Source organism: Cyprinodon variegatus, unplaced genomic scaffold, assembly GCF_000732505.1.
Source record: "Cyprinodon variegatus isolate N-32 unplaced genomic scaffold, C_variegatus-1.0 Scaffold1430, whole genome shotgun sequence".
NCBI lineage: Eukaryota > Metazoa > Chordata > Actinopteri > Cyprinodontiformes > Cyprinodontidae > Cyprinodon > Cyprinodon variegatus.
Genome location: NW_015151883.1, coordinates 40,199 through 57,488, shown reverse-complemented (window position 1 = coordinate 57,488; position 17,290 = coordinate 40,199). Strand labels below are relative to the sequence as shown.

Here is a 17,290-nt window from a genome sequence, read left to right as displayed (position 1 = left end):
TGGTTTGATAACGAGTGCGTGGAATCTTCTCCTCCAGGTGTGCCAGGCTCAGGTGGAGAGCAGCAGAGATGGCGTCCTCAGAGGAGCGGTGCCGTCGGTAGGCGAGCTGGAACGGGTGGAATGTTGGCGGCAGACTGGAGACGATGTGTTCTTTAACCAGCCTTTGGAAGCACTTCATCATGATGGGAGTCAGAGCGACAGGCCGCTAATCATTGAGGGAGGCGACCTGAGGCTTCTTTGGGACTGGAATAATGGAGGCAGACTGGAAGCATGCTGGCACTATGGATTGGTCCAGCCAGGTGTTAAAGATGTCTGTGAGGACACCAGCCAGCTGATCTGCACACTCCTTATACACCTGCCTAGGTATGTTATCAGGCCCTGGGGCCTTCCTCGGGTTGACTCTGCTCAGAGTTTTCCTCTCATCAGCTACATCCAGGTTTAGTGCCTCCTCCCCCTGGTGTGGAACAGCTTTCACTGCTGGAGTGCAGTTTGGTGCCCTAAACCTTGCAAAGAAGTTGTTTAATTCATTCAGGAAGTCAGCATCAGCTGCATCTACCGGAGAGGAGGGTGTGTCTTAGTCTGTGATCTCCGTATGCCTTGCCACATCCTCCTGGCATTGCAGGCATCATGGAAGAGATCCTGGATCTTCCAGCTTTGGTTCTGCTTTGCTGATCCGATGGCACAGTTCAAGCTGGCTCTTGCTGTTCTCAGAGCCTCTGTCACCAGACTTGGAAGCTGAGTTCCGTATCTCTATGGTTTGCGAACCTCCCCATTCATCCGAGGTGGTTGGTTGGCTTGGGTGGTGATGTTCTTAGTAATGCTGGTGTCCTCAATGCATTTGTTGCTGTTGGTTGAAACAGTCATGGCATACTCATCTATATTCATCTTGTCATAGGTTTCTGCATCATGGAACAAAGTCCAGTCAGATCATTCAAAACAGTCCTGGAGAAAGCTTTTATGACATCAAGGATGTCATGTTGAAAAGGGGTATGTCTGTACAGAAATGAGCAAAGGCCTAAAACCAGGGGTGGGCAATTCCAGTTCCTGGGGTCCGGTATCCTGCAACTTTTAGATCCATCCTTGGTCCAACACACCTGAATCAAATGGCTGAGTTACCTCCTCAGTATGCAGTCGGTTCCTGCAGAGTCCTCCCAATTATCTGAGTACTTGATTCAGGTGTGTTGAACCCAAGGCACATCTAAAAGTTGCAGGATACCGGTCCCCAGGAACTGGAATTGCCCACCCCTGCCTAAAACTGTGGTTGTAAGAGAGAGACTATGTACAAAAGAATGTTGATGTGCTTTTTTCTTTTTCCATGTGTCTTTTCCATCTTGTTAATGAATTTCCACAGACTTCTGTTACTAGGAGGATGAACCTCCGTGTAGCTTTAATACATGAGAGCTCTGACTACAGTTTACTGGTTTGAGCTGACAGAACTATCTGACAGAGCTCTGTATAGTTGGCAAAACGTCTTCGAAAAAAAATGAGCTAAAGTTCGGTTTCCTCTGATTTAAGCCTGATTGTGTTTGTTATGAAATAGGTAACTGAAAAATTAGAGACATTTAATCCTCCATTCTCTGCCTTATGTCATCTGATATTGACTTCAGAGATTTTTAGGATCTAATATTATCTTGCACACTGGTCGAGGATTTTTACTGTATTTTAATTTTGTTTGTTTGAAAGCCATTATAACCATGATTATGAAAAAATATTCTTGGAAAAACTCTGTTTCACAAATGTGGGAAACATGTTTTTGAGTCTTAGCCTTAGATAACTTTTATTGTCATTTTGAGTACACAAAGTGTATTCAAAGAGTATATATTTCTCAAATCTAAAAATGTGCTAAAAACTTAAATTTGGCTCATGATAGTTAAACATACGTTGTCACCGTATTCAGTGATCAGTTATTAAACCAGGCATTTTTAAACTCAAGCTTTTCATTTTTATACTTTTATTGTTGCTAGATTTTTATGATAAAAAAGAGAGAAAACAGTATAAAAAAATAAATGCATTTTCCATTTGAATATCACAAACATTCTCATATGTCTGCAGTTTCATGTCAACACAGATTTCTCTTCATAAGTACTCCCCAAAAAGAGAAAGATGGAACATTACCTCAATATTTGGAGCTTGCAGTGATGATTCTGTAGAAACTCACAGAGCTCCTTCTCTCCAGTATCCTGCAGGTCTTTGTTTTCGCTCATGTCCAATTCGATGAGATGCGAGGGGTTGGAATTTAGGGCTGAGACTAGAATAGCACAGCTAACCTTTGACAAACTGCAGTTCTTTAATCTGAACAACAAAAAGGAGACATGAGCAAAAGTCAACAGCATGCAAGTCAAAACCTTTCAACAGAGCATGATGCTGCTTCTATAAAGACCTGCTGACATCAACTCTCAAACTGTTAGCTCCACCAGCATCTTAGTCAATGCTAATGTAACTGAAAAAATGGTCAGAAAAATAAAATACATATAAAAATGTGGATTAACGCAGATAACTTCAGTTTATTTATCATTCCACAGCCACAATTCTTTAATGGTTACATTTTTGTCAAACTTTGGAAGTTGTATACTGAAACATGTTGCTTGAGCATCTTAATCAGTAAAATAATTTGAGACCTTTGAAAAGTCTTCAAGGATCCATCAGCTGTTAGATATTTCTTATGATCTTGCACCTGCATTGTGGTCTCTTGACTCTGTTGTCAACTTTAAGAGCTTACTTAAGACCCATTTATTTATACAGGCTCTAACTAGCTTTTAGGCTGCCATCATGTCTTTTTGTGTGCCTTTTATATTGTGTTTTTTTCTGATGTTTCTAAACTGTGTTGTGAAACACTTCGTGGCATTGGTCTGTGAAAGGTGCAATATAAATATAAAAGCACACTGTACCCTAATTCAAGATTAAATTAACTTGCTTCACAGAACAGAATTTAAAATCTACTTGAAGTCAAAATGATGTTCTGACCTTAAATAGAGGTACAATGCTGTTGCACATGCTATGAAAGTAGAATTTGAGTAGAGTTGAGTAAAAAAATAAGAACAGTAAGCAGTAGATGTATGCTTTGTTTGGCAAATGAATTATGACATGATAAAAAATATTAAGTGAAATGTAGGAGTCATAATGGTAGGTGTGTGTGTGTTTGTATAACAGGTATAGTTACTGTGGTAACAGCTTATTGGTTTAAATAGGTGTTTACCTACACAGTGGAGCAGATGCCCATACCACGGCACTGGATTATTGGGTTAGCAAGATAACTTCAGGTTTAACCCTTACTTTTCGATACCACAAATCTGGATTCATTCGTCTTTTTTTTGTTTGTTTGTTTTTCAAAATGTCGTTTCTGGCGATGTGGCAATAAGAATAATTCTCTTGATGCCAAAAAAAGCCCAACAGATTTTACTTTCACAAGTGGAGCAGTAGGGCTATCGCCATAGTGTTCCGCTTGTTTCATGCATATAAATTGCTTTATTATAATTATGCAGGAAGTTTTACAGATTATTTGGACTCTGCTATGTAAATAGAACAGAAGAGGAAAAACAAAGAAAAGGGGAAAAGATAAAAGAAAGAGGAGATAGAAAGGAGATAAGAATAAAACATTTTCTGTCTGCCTCATCACCTGCAAAGAAATGTAAAAAGAACAGCAGAGCCAACGGACATGGTACGAGATATACAATAAAGTAACACCTTGAAACTATCGCTGAAGTAGTGTTATTTAATCTGACATGTACTCTGTGTTACCTGAAGAATGTGGGCTTTCTGTATTGAAGTGAATCTCTTAGTACCTGGAACCAAGCACCTGTAGTTGTTTGTGAAAGTGCACTTGTGCATGTAAAGTTTATCCAAAGAAAAAATGCCCATTAGTCCAGTGCCGGAAGACCCAAAGCCCCAGACATCCAAAGGGACCCCAAGAGTGATGGCACCAAGGAGGGGCCAGCCCAGGAAATACAGCCCCCACCAAGGGATCAGAGAGACAGCCCCGAGGAAGTCCCCCAGCCACCACTATGCCGGAGCCCCGGAGAGCCACGGGGACCAATCCGCGGGCTCCACTGGCAGCCAGCCACCCTGAAGTGAATCCGGCCCTGGGCCCCAGGGAACCGAGGCCCCATGAGGTGAGAGCTCCGACACCGGCAGGCCACCTAGGCAACGCAGCAGCCCCCTGCCAAGACCTCAGACAAGGCGGCTCGTTTTTTTCACCAGCCCCAGCTTCCGGGTGGCAGCCCGAGAACAGGGGTGTGAGAAGACCCCGATCCTCCCTGTGCCCGCTCGAATGTGATGTTGTTGCATGTTGCTCTCAGGTTTAATTAAAACTGGGAGTACCAAAATGGGGTGTCCTGCACAGTCCACCCCCCATCCGGGAGAGAAGCAGTGCCAGCGCATCCCCCTTTCGACAATGCAGAACCCTCAGTGTCTAAATGCAAGAGGGGATGGGGCGATCCAACTGTGGTGAGGCCCATAAAATAAGCCCCCCCTGGGTGCCCTTGACCCCCACCCCCCCGGCAAATGCCCTACATAGATGTGTGTTGTGAAAATGTTGTAGATGGAAGTGTCTAAAATGCAAAATAAAATTGGGGTGGGGGACACAATCAGAAGATGGGGCCCTCCAGTAACGACCACCTCTCCAAAAACCTACATGTGTGGCAGTGTGATGGAGCAGGCAGAGGAATTATAGATAAGAAAGGAAGATTTGATATAGGTCTATAATTGACCAAGTCATCTGGGTCAAGAGACAGTTTCTTAAGCAAAGGTTTAATTACAGCGACCTTAAAAGCCTTTGGTACATCCCTGTAAACAGAGATAGATTAATCACATCTAAAATGGATGTAATACCTCCTTAAGTAAGCTAATTAATAAATAAATAATGAAAGTCAGAGCACAAAAGGTGAAAACTTCCTTTGGACCAATATGACAATGACTTATATAAAAGTGATACAGGTTTCCACGGGTTAGGGTAAGACTGACACCAAATACTGTCAGCTGTGCGACCCACGGGAACGTGTTCCTCACTGTATCACAGACTGGATGTATGGCCATGAGATATTATTCAGCTAGCAGCTTCATGTCAACCGTCTGGGACACTGATTGACTGGCCTGAAAAACATCTATAAAAAGGATTTTATTCCACTCCAGGTAGGTTATTATCTGTGTTTATGTGAAATTTCACACTCATAACATCATAAAAGTCAGGCTGTTAAATATACAAGTTGGTGAATACATAAATCTTTTTTTCTTGTTTGCTGTTACAGTATAAATGAGAAGCTGCTGCAATTGGTGATTAAGGGGTAAACCGACAGGAAAAAAAAAAAAAAGTTCTCCCAGCTCAGAAATCAGGATGATTTTCCTCAGACTGATCACTTCCTGTTGTAATTGTAGCATCAGCTTTATTGGAGTCCAAACATAATTGAATGTGAAAATTCATCTAAGCAGATAAATTATGTTTTGGGGTTTAATTTCTATCCATTTCCCTTCATTAATCTGCAGTGATCGGGATGCAGGCTGCATTCAATGACTCTGATGTGGAGCTTGATCATTAACGCAGTCACCAATCCTTTGCCGTAATTTGGCATATTGTCTAGTCTGCCACATTGTTTAACTTTTTATTCAGAATTTTCTTTAACTATTTATGTTTCTCTAATATGAGTTTTTGTTCCTCAGAAGAAATACGGCTCTCTGCCTTCTGCTCTTATGATTCTGATTGGTCTGGTACCCGGAAAACACCCCTTTATACAACCTGGATGGAGTTAGCGAGTTGATAACCACCTTGGTGGAACCGCTGATCCTGGTTACTTAGGACTGGTTTAACTGGATAGACTGGGAGGAATCCCAGTACATTGGCCTCGCTTTATTGTACGGACCTTAGAGAGTGTCATGATGGGTCGAATATGTTTGACCCACATGCAGAAGCACTCACAGAGACCGAGAAAATTTTAAGTTTATTGAAGAATAACTGTACAGAGATAGGAAAACAGTTCTTCAGCTTGGGGAGGTTCCTGCAGTCTGGTGAACCAGAAGCGAAAGCTCTAGGAGGAGATCAGAGTGGTGAATTCAAGGACTGTTGGAAAACAGAGTGAAGGTCTGAATACAAGGTAACTTGGACTCACAGTGGTTGTTGGGGAGGGTTTTCTGAGATACCGTTTGTGGAGGCTTGGTCTGTAGAAGATTGGTTCGTTGGAGGGCGGACAGGAAGACTAAGGAGATCCTGAGGAGCAGTAGACCAGACTGACAGTTCCTGAAGTGCTTGGTGTGCAGATGAGGAGATCCATCTCCTTTTCTCAGTGTGACGAGTGTATCCCTTCCAAGACTTGAAGGGCCAGCTTATAGAGTGGGTCTGGAAATTCCTGCCAGAGAATGAAAAAGAAAACTTGTTTAGTGCTGAAAGAGCTCTGAAGAAACTTGGACTCAAAGTGACTCAGCAAACTCAGAGGGGCTAGCGTACTGAATACTGGCAAACACTCTGGTGAGGAAGTGAAGACAGTCTGCTCCTTAAATACTCTTCAGGGAGTGAAGACCCAATAGGCTGCAGGTGTGAAGTGAAAAGAACAGGAAACCCTCCAGACCAGCAGAGGACAATGGCACCATTTAGTGGGTGCATGGTGAAAACTGCAAAAGAACAAAAATAAGCCCCACAAACTGGAATCCTAACAGTACTACCCCCCCCCCCCCCCCCCCCCCGCCCCCCCCTTCAACGACTGCCACCCGACGGTCCAGAACAACCAGAGGGCTGAGAAGAACGAAAATCAGCTATAAGAGAGGAGTCCAAAATAAAGCAGTCCTCAGGTCGATAACCCTCCCAAACAACCAGGTATTGCCAACCCTGCCCACTATCTGGCGAACTGAGTAGGCGGAGTGGCCGTCAATGTCCAAAGGTTGAGGGGGCTCAGCGGGTAGGCACAAGGGACTGGACTGAACCAGCTTAATCTGAGAGATGTGAAAAGTGCGATGATTCTGAGGGAGGTGGGCAGGTGCAGACGGACAGCTGAAAGGCCAACGATCTTTTCCCCCTAATAAGGACCAATGAAACAGGGAGACAACTTTTTGGACATTGATTTGAGTGGGATGTCCCTTGTAGATAGCCAAACCTTTTGGCCAGGAGAGAAGGTAGGGGTGACCCTCCTCCTACGATCTGCCCAACAACAGTTCTGTTCCATCGTTCTACTTAGGGCCGCAACAGTCTTGTTCCAGACTGCTTTACAGCGGCAGACATGGTGCTGGACAGATGTAACTGAGAGGTCTTTCTCGTCAGCTGGTAACAAAGGACGTTGATACCCCAGTGAGATCTCAAAAGGGGAAAAACTGGTAGCAGATGAGATGTGTGAATTATGTGCATATTCTACCCAGGGTAGATAGAGGCTCCAATCGGAGGGGTTGGCTGTTGTTAGGCATCTGAGAGTGGCTTCCAACTCCTGGATCATCAGTTCTACTTCGCTGTTAGATTGTGGGTGACAGCCAGAGGTGAGTGAAACTTTGGCCCCAAGAGCCGAACAAAAATTTCTCGAAAACTGAAAGATGAACTGAGGTCCTTGGTCTGAGAGGATGTCTTGAGGAATGCCATGTAGGCTGAAGATGTGTTCAACCAGGAGTTGGGCAGTCTGAAAGGCTGAGGGCAGTGTTCTCAATAAAACAAGGTGGCAGGCCTTAGAAAAGCGGTCGATTATTGTAAAGATTGTGGTCATACCTTTTGAGATGGGTAATCCGGTGACGAATTCAATGGCTATGTGTGACCAGGGTCGTTTAGGTATGGGCAAAGGTTGTAGCAGACCAGATGGGGGCTGATGCGAGGACTTATTTCAAGCACAGGTCGGACAGGCCAACACAAACTCCTTAACATCCCTTTGAATTGATGGCCACCAGAAGTGCTGGTTGATTAAAGCAACAGTCCTACTGATGCCTGGATGACCTGAGAACTTACATGAATGCAACCAATTGATAACACGAGTACGAATAGCAGAAGGAACATAAATCTTGGGGGGGACCAGTCCCGGGATCAGGTTCAGATTACTGTGATTGTCTTACCAGATCCTTTATCTCCCAAGTAACTCTGGCAATAGAGCAGCTCGGAGGAAGAATGGGAGAGGGCATCCTCTCAGAATCGTCTGGGGCGAACTGTCTAGAGAGAGCGCAAGGCTTAATGTTTGTGGAACCAGGACAAAAGGAAATGGTGAGGTTGAATTGTGGGAAAAACAAAGACCAACGGGATTGACGAGGATTAAGTCTCTTAGCAGATTGAAGGTATGACAAATTTTTGTGGTCTGTCCAAACCACAACAGGATGTTCAGCCCCCTCTAGTGTCTCTACTCCTCAAGGGCTAGTCTGATAGCTAGCAGCTCTCTGTCCCCAACATTATAATTTCTCTCGGCAGGAGGCAGTCTGTAGGAAAAAAGGCACACAGATGAGTCGTATGGTCTGTATCAGATATCTGAGAGAGAACAGCTCCTACTCCAGAATCTGAGGGATCCACCTCCAGAATTAACTGTTTGGTGGGATCTTGTTGAATGAGAACAGGTGCGTTAGCAAACAGGTTCTTTAACTGGTTAAAAGCTGCATCTGCCTCAGGGCTCCAGTTAAAGATGGTCTTGGTGGAGGTTAAAGCTGTAAGGGGTTAAGCTGTTTGACTGTAATTGCGAATAAACCTCCAATAAAAATTAGCAAATCCCAGAAATCTCTGTAGCTGCTTTCTCGTTTCTGGAGTTGGCCAGTCCAAAACTGCTTTGATCTTTTCCTCAGTGGGTCTAACCTGTCCGCACCTCTAGAATGAAGCTCAGAAACAAGACAGGTCTGTAAAATTCACACTTCTCAGCCTTGACAAATAACTTTTCCTGGAGGCGCTGAAGAAGTTGGTTGACATGGTTCTTGTGCTCAGAAAGGTTCTTGGAGAAAATCAAAATATCATTAATGTAAAAGAAAAACAAAGACATTGAGGAAATCTCTCAAAACATCGTTCACCAGGGCTTTGAAACAAGCAGGGGCGTTAGTCAAACCAAAAGGCATCACCAAATATTCAAAATGTCCGAGTGGAGTTTTGAAGGCGGTCTTCCACTCGGACCCCTCCTTAATGCGAAGTAGGTGATAGGCATTTCTTAAGTCCAGCTTAGTAAACACAGTAGCTCCCTGTACAGGCTCAAAAGCAGAGGACAAGTGAGGCAAAGGGTACTTTTTCTTTACCTTAATTTGGTTCAGACCTCTATAGTCTATGCAGAGTCTTAAGGAACCATCCTTTTTAGCGACAAAAAAGAATCCTGCACCAAGGGGTGATGAAGAGGGTTGAATGATGCCAGCAGCCAGGGACTCCTCAACATACTTTTCCATGGTCTCCCTTTCTGGTTTGGAAATATTGTAAAGACGGATGCTGGGTAAAGGTGCTCTGGGAAGCAGGTCTATGGAGCAATCATAAGGTCTGTGGAGAGGCAGAAACAAGGCTTTAGACTTACTGAAAACCTGAGCCAAATCATGATAGTCTGCCGGGACTGATGAAAGATCTGGAGGGTCAACTTCATAACCTACAGCCGGTTGGGCGCCTGGCGGAACTGCTGAGCGGAGACAAGATGAATGGCAGTTAACAGACCAGGAGTCAATATGTCTATTGGACCAATTGATGAAAGGATTATGAAGCTGCAGCCACTCGAATCCTAGGATCATGGCTGAGTTAGCAGTTGGGAAGATGTAGAAGGAACAAAAACTCAGTGTGATTACCAGAAACTGTTAGTTGAATAGGCCGGGTCCGGTGGGTTATCTGAGGCAGATTCCTGCCATCAAGGGCAAAAACACGAAGAGGGACTTGAAGGGGTATGGTCTCTATTCCCATCTGTTGCACAAAGGATGAATCCAATACTGTAAGTTTTGTTTACAGCTGGAGTCGAGTAAAGCTGTCAGGGAAAGGGTCTGATTGCTTATCTGAATTGAAGGTGGCAAAAGTAGACGAGGTAAACTGGAAGAAATCTTTTGGTCTGCCAGCACCCTCGCCTTTACTGGTGGACACTTGCTTTTAACAGCAGGGGACAAAGGGAAACAAAATGACCAGCCTCACCTCAATAGAGACTAAACTTAGCACGCATTCTGAGCTGCTTATGTTCAGGACTCAATCTTATATGTCCAATTTGCATGGGTTCTGGACTGGCTAGACCCTGTGAAGGCTTGGTAGGATCTGCATGACTGGTAACAGGAAGTGATTTGGATTGAGCGTTTCTATTAGCCCTCTCCTTAGCTCGAGCTTGCATCCGATTATCCAATCAGATAGACAATCTAATAAGGTCCTCCAACAACTCAGGTTCATCTAAAGTGGCTAGTTCGTCCTTCACGGACTCATTTAAGGCATTTAAGTAATTACTCTTGAGAGCTACATTGTTCCATCCAGATGCCGCTGCCTGTATGCGGAAGTCAATAGCAAAATCAGCAACTGATCTTTGTCCTTGTCTTAGCTTTATGAGATCTCGGGAGCTAAGAGCCTTATCTGTATCATGGTTGAAGGTTTGTTTAAACTCTGTCAAAACTCCTTAAATGTACAATTGTATTGAGGGGATGAAGAGAACCTTATCTCTGCCAAGTCCAAAGCACGATCAGATAAATGTGAAATAATGTAGGAGATCTTAGAGGTATCCAAAACAAACTTACTAGGAGAATGGCTGAACTGGATTGAGCGTTGCATGAGGAACCCTCTGCACTTCTTGGGATCCCCATCAAACCTGAGAAGATTGGGCAGCAGACACTCAGAAAAAGTGGAACGGACTGGAGGTTGGGCTGCTGGAGGCAGTGCAGCCTCACTGACCGGACCTGCATTCTGTAAATAGTGGACACGGAATAATTCAGTAAAATCCGTTATTTGTCGATTCATCTCAGCCTGTTGGTTTACCAGTTCCAAGAGAGTGTGGTCATGTTTCTGGATAGCTGTTTGTTGGAATTGGATTGTTCTCTGGATAGCTTCTGCTGGGTCTACGGTTTGGCCAGAGTGTTCTGTCATGATGGGTCTAATATATTTGACCGAGAAAGTTTTAACAGTTTATTGAAGAATAACTGTACAGAGATAGGAAAAACCGTTCTTCAGCTTGGGGAGGTTCCTGCAGCTCTAGGAGGAGATCAGAGTGGTGAGTTCAAGGACTGTGGGAAAACTGGGCGAAGGTCTGAATACAAGGTAACTTGGACTCACAGTGGTTGTTGGGTAGGGTTTTCTGAGATCCTGTTTGTGGAAGCTTGGTCTGTAGAAGGATTAGTTTGTTGGAGGGTGGACAGGAAGACTAAGGAGATCCTGAGGAGCAGTAGACCAGACTGACACTTGGTTCCTGAAGTGCTCGGCATGCAGATGAGGAGATCCATCTCCTTTTCTCAGTGTGACGAGTGTATCCCTTCCAAGACTTGAAGGGCCAGCTTATACAGTGGGTCTGAAAATTCCTGCCAGAGAATGAAAAAGAAAACTTGTTTAGCGCTGAAAGAGCTCTGAAGAAACTTGGACTCAAAGTGACTCAGCAAACTCAGAGGGGCTAGAGTACCCAATATTGGCAAACACTCTGGCGAGGAATTCAAGACAGTCTTCTCCTTAAATACTACTCAGGGAGTGATGACCCAATAGGCTGCAGGTGTGAGGTGAGAAAAACAGGAAACCTCCAGACCAGCAGAGAACAATGGCACCATTTAGTGGGTGCACGGTGAAAACTGCAAAACAATAAAAACAAGCCCCACAAACTGGAATCCTAATAGTACCCCCCCAACGACCGCCACCCGATGGTCCAGAAGAACCATATTTTTTAGCATTTCAGTTATTATGTCACATAATGTAAGTTATCATCTATTTTATTTGATTATGTTGGCCACTGGTCAGTATTAAATGCTCCAAAGGGCCATACCTCGATTCAGTGTGCTTATCTGATCAAGTCGATAGCGTGTCATATACTTTACATACAGGAACTCTCAAAAGTTTTTTGCCTGATCCTCATGTTTATGTGAAGAACTGAACACATCTTGCTGCTCTAAAGCAGATTTTATTACCCTGGTTTCGTGCAACCGCTACTATTCTACTGATATTTGAACATTTCCATTGAGATGATTATGGATTAACTACATTAACTTTTTTAAAGAAATCCCATATAAAATCTCATGATGGCCATTAGTATAAAAATGAATACCACTTTTAATGTGTTTTGCTTATTATTGTATTAATTGCAGCAGAATGTTTGAAATAAAGAGAACTTTTATCAAATCAAACCAGTGCAGAGAAGAAATATGGTTTCTTACAATAATATCTGTAGTTTGCACAAAGGAGTCTGTAGAAAATTACAGAGCTCCTTTATTCCAGCTTCTTTCAGGTCATTCCCACTCATGTCCAGTTCTGTTAGATGGGAGGGGTTCGACTTTAGCGCCAAGAACAAAGAAGCACAGTTGCTCTCTGACAAACTGCAGTCCTTCAATCTGAATAAGAAATAAAACATTAGAATGCAGGTTTGCAATATATAACTGAACAAAATAGAGAGCTGTTGTTGTGATGGACAACATACTCATTTAATAAATAGTTAATTACTTCTGTTTTTAAAATATTTTAGTTGCAGTAGCAGCACTCTTCATATTAACTGACGTTGTGCAGACAAATAATTCAAGTTTCACAAATAAACTACTCAAGAGGGAATATAGAAGCAAAACTTGAATAAATGTAGATTGTTGACAATACATACTATTTTCACTGTCACACATGTTTTATGGATCATATTGTAAAGGTTTATTTGATGGTTGTAGCTATGGAGGACACTGGGGTCAGGGGCTCTGTGTTTTTCTGTACACATCATGCTCTGCAATAGAAATAAACTGAATTCAATTGAATTCTTTATCTAGATTTTGCTGTCCCAAAAACACCTTAGGTTGTTTCTCATCAGAGCTTCCCTGCTGTTTTCCCCATGTTATGAGCTTCCCAAACTCATTTCTCAGCAGCAGCAATCATTGGTATTCTGATTACACTCTATCCTGACTGTGGGACAGAAAATTAAACAAAGGTTTACACTGCTGTGATCCACAGTGCCAAATGCAGCTATTACAGCCTATAAAACCAGTTGGAGTTTGCCCTTAAATTTTAAAATTTGAATCTGGTCTCTGCTTTTAATCAGTGGAAAAACCATTTGGAAAAAACACCCAAGGATATCATATTATCAATACCAGCATGAAGAGGAGGATTATGTTTATGTTTATGTATTTAGTAGATGCTTTTATCCAAAGCAGCTTACAAAGTAGACAATGTTACAGTTGTTATCACTATTACAATAACTTCTCTAGAAAAAAAACCCTAGTTAGAATCAGAGGTGACAGCAAAGAAAAGAGGTGGGTCTTTAAGAGATCATCCACTCAGATCAGTTCATAGTTTTTTATCTAAGGAAAACTAGTTGATTGCATTTACTCATTGACTTTTCAGCAATCCCTCACAATAAGCATGCTTGTTGCGACAGTGATGATTTTTAAGAAATACCATTATGCAGACTTAGTTTAGGTTTAAAACTGAAAAGCCTTAAGTCTGAATAAATATTAAATATGTGTTCACCGCACAAATGTAAATATGCATGAAAATGTTAAGGAACCGGACTTAAGGAACGTTTTTTGTTCCTATAATATTGTTTGTTTATTTGTGTTATTTGTGTTTAATGGCTGTTATGTAGTGTGAGCTAACCTTACTAGAATATAAGGGGAAAACATTAACACTGTCATTAGGGATCTGAAGAGTGGGACTAGCTATATCTGCAGTTTAGAGTCAGGATAATTTTCCTATCATAAAAAAACAACTAAAACATACTGTCTAACCTCAATATCTTTAGTTTGCAGCTGGGAAGCTGCAAAAAGTCACTTAGCTCCTTCACTCCAACAACATTTAGGTCTCTGTTCCCACTCAGGACCAGTTCTTTCAGATGGGAAGGGTTGTCCTTCAGAGCAGAGAAAAGGGATTCAAAACTCATCTCTGACAAGTTGCAGTCATTCAATCTGAAAACAGAAGAAACTGTGTAAGCTTAAGTCAACAGGATGCAGACTGAAACCAAAATATACTCAATTCTCAAAGTCACCAAAAGATTGATATCTAATTTTTAATCCATATTTAACCCTCATTGCAAGAGCTGTGACGACAATCGCCCCCCGGGCCCCTTCTTTAAAGCAGAGTTATTTCTAATCTAGAGACAATTCTGATGTAAATTCCTTCATTTTATGAAGCTAGGAAACCATTGTCCTGAGGCAACTTATGAGATCAGATTACACTGTTTTTTATTAAACTGATATGATATGTTATTTGGAAAGTACAATCAACAAAAGAGATTATAAGCTACTTAGAAAGAACAATAAAGTACTAATAAGAAATCCAAATGATATACCAAACAAATTCAACAGCTATTTTGAAAATGTGGGTCACCAGCTGGCTAAGGGGATAGCTTATTTAAAAAATGGAACTTGGTGACTTAGGGGCACTTGGCAGGGATGCCCGCTCTCCCCCTCACGTTTTGCTATTTTTATTGAGCCTCTACCAGAAACAATTAGACAATCTAATGTTGTTAAAGGTATAAAATGCCTGAAAATAGAGCATAAAATTTGTCTTTGTGCAGATGATGTATTATTTTATCTCCAGCACTCAAAAAATTGCCTCTCTCGAGTAATTAGATTACTAGAATCTTTCTCAAAAGTCTCAGATTACTCTATAAATTAGTCTAAATTTGTAGTACTACCACTTAACCCCTTAATAGTTGGCGAACCGTTGGACCTTAGGTGGAGGTAATAATTCAGAATGCATAAAGTTCCATCGGTAAAATTTTTTACCAGCAGGTGGAGCCACTGCACGCAGCTCCGAGCTGACACCAAAAGTTCTATACCCCACAGCTCTGGAACTGTTATAGCTAGAGGTCTGACATTTTAAGCATTTGCGGTTGACATTATGTAGAACAAATATAATACAATAAAACCTGCCTCTTCTCAAGAATGGCTTTATTACTGCTGTTTAAAAAAGACCTATAATTTCCGAGGAAAAAAAACAAACAATTTTGAGTCATGTTTGAACTGATGCAGGTTGGTCTGTGTTCTCGTCACCCAATTTTTATTTATATTTTGGGAAACTAGAGGGTTGTTAGCTGTCAAATAATGAATTGCACATGTAATTTGGGCTAATAGTTCCTAAGTTATTTGCTTTTCCATTTTGGTATGCAAAATAGGTGAGGATTACCCAAAAGGAGGTGGATGTTAAAAGGTTAATTTGTTGTGGTGTTTCAGTACATAATTTTTTGATTTTACATAGTTAAATAAAAACTAACCTCAGAATATTCACTTTACAGATTGGACTTTTCAGTATCAGACACAGGTTCTTCATTCCAGAGTCCCGAACTCCGCAGATCTCAATAATATATAGTTCACTCAGAAGGGAGGGGTTGGAATTTAACGCCGAGGCCACAACATCACATTCAGTCTCTGAGAGTTTACAGCCCACAACTCTGTAATAAGAGGAAATATAAAACATATATATCAGACAGTCAGTAACATATATAATATGATAAATAAAAATATCAGAAATATGTCTTCATTGACATTGAAGTAGGATGCAGGACTTTATAATGGAATATGAGGGCCCTGTTGCCCCTGTGAACGGCAGGCTTGCCTCTGTTACTGAGCCATAGGATATATGCGGTTAAGATATAGCTCACTACCAACGGGGTCATTGCATTGTACACTGGATTAAGAATGTACAGTACCAATAATATGAAACTAAATAAAATAGTATTTACATTTGCTGAGCTATTCGTATTATTAGCTAAATTAAAATGTGGGTGTAGTAACTGAGCCTTGTTAAAAAGGTTATTGGCAGATGGGAAAAGGAAATATTTTAGGTGAGAGGCTTTTGTCCTGTTGGAACTTTTTGCAAGTATATAAAACCAGTTATTTCCAGGGTGAGAGGGGTGTCCATATTTCATCTTGACATGATGAACAGAGAAGAGGACACAGCTTTGGTGAATAACAGCTGGAGGACCTCTGCAGCCCCCGCTTTTCAATCAAAGCTCCACAGGCAAGTCACATGGCAAGTCACAGAGGTATGACCAACCAACCCCCTCTGTGTGATGATAGACAAAATAACAGAGCACACAGAATTCTCTCTCTCTTTGCCTCCTCTGGGGTCCATCTCCGGCAAGAAGGAGATCCTGCCGGGGCGGAAAGATCTTCAAGGATAAGTCAGAACCTTCAAGGCCACACCATTATCTGGCGAGGAGTGTTTGTAGACCAGACAGCCTCTTCCTATAACAAGCCAGATTCATTCTCAAGGTTTATTTATGACATGTTGGTGTTAACCAAAGTGTCTGTCATTTGTTTTGATGCTGACTACTTTTCCATTGTTTTAAGTAAAGGGGAACGAAGGCTGCTCAGGCAGAACAGGGCAGAATGCTGTGCCATAAGGGCTGTATGATGAACTGTTCTCTCTTTGCAAAGATATGATCAAATAAAATGCAGACTGAGTTAAATCCATCGAACCCCATTAATATATTTATTTAACTAGGGTGAATAGTTGGATACTCTTTTTCCACTACAATTTGGTATTGTCGGCTGGATTCTCCTTGACTGATTTTTTCGGAGGACAGCAATTGTGTCAGGTACCACCTGGAGGAAGCAGCCTCAATACCCCGTTTAGAAAGTTAAAACTAGATATCCCAGAGAATTCCAGTTTTCCTGCAAGCCCCGCTGCTCTCTTTAAGTTTGTGTATTCACTCTACCTTGCTAACTGTCCTTGTTGTAATGCAAATAACCTGTGATGTGACCAGCCCTTGTGCATGAGACTGGATAAAGGCTGAAACAAATTGGCTTTAGAACAAGAGCATGCTCCAAACACTTTTCATTACCTTCCCCTGCAACATCAGACCTTTTTGCAGGAATGTATTGATAAGTCAGATCTAAATCTTTTATTTAGGCAAACCTATTGAACACCCAGATATCACACGGGTCCTAGTTCCTGAGCTGAGAACAGGTTATAACAATGCTTTACCAACAAGGCAAGGTAGGGCCTATTTATATTGTCCAATCACCAACACACTCATTTATATTGTAAAGCTCAATATGTGAAAGAATAGAGAATAATAGTATTTTGTCCTGTTTCGCCTTTTCATGTTGTATACTTTGTGCAGTGCACACAACGCTCAGTGCTGTGATTCCTGTTGCAGAGGTTGCACACCTGGCCTGCTTAAAATAACAATGAAAAAAATAAAAAAATAGAGTTTAGCAAATTTTCCCAAAGTAAGAGTTGTAATCTAAACTACATGAGGTTATCTATGTGTGCTACAAGTTTGGTGGCACTACAATGATCTATAGT

The 17,290-nt window shown here is 41.8% G+C and overlaps 1 protein-coding gene across 1 annotated transcript in view; it reads right to left on the bottom strand.

Annotated features, from left to right (window-relative positions):
- Positions 1 to 17,290, bottom strand: part of LOC107103360 (NACHT, LRR and PYD domains-containing protein 12-like) — a 65,647-nt gene that overhangs the window by 31,241 nt on the left and 17,116 nt on the right. The window contains exons 3-4 of the mRNA XM_015403034.1: positions 12,220 to 12,393; positions 2,116 to 2,292 (exon numbers count right to left, since the gene is read on the bottom strand). Of these exons, the coding sequence (XP_015258520.1) occupies positions 2,116 to 2,292; positions 12,220 to 12,393 (351 nt within the window). The remainder of the gene's footprint in view (positions 1 to 2,115; positions 2,293 to 12,219; positions 12,394 to 17,290) is intronic.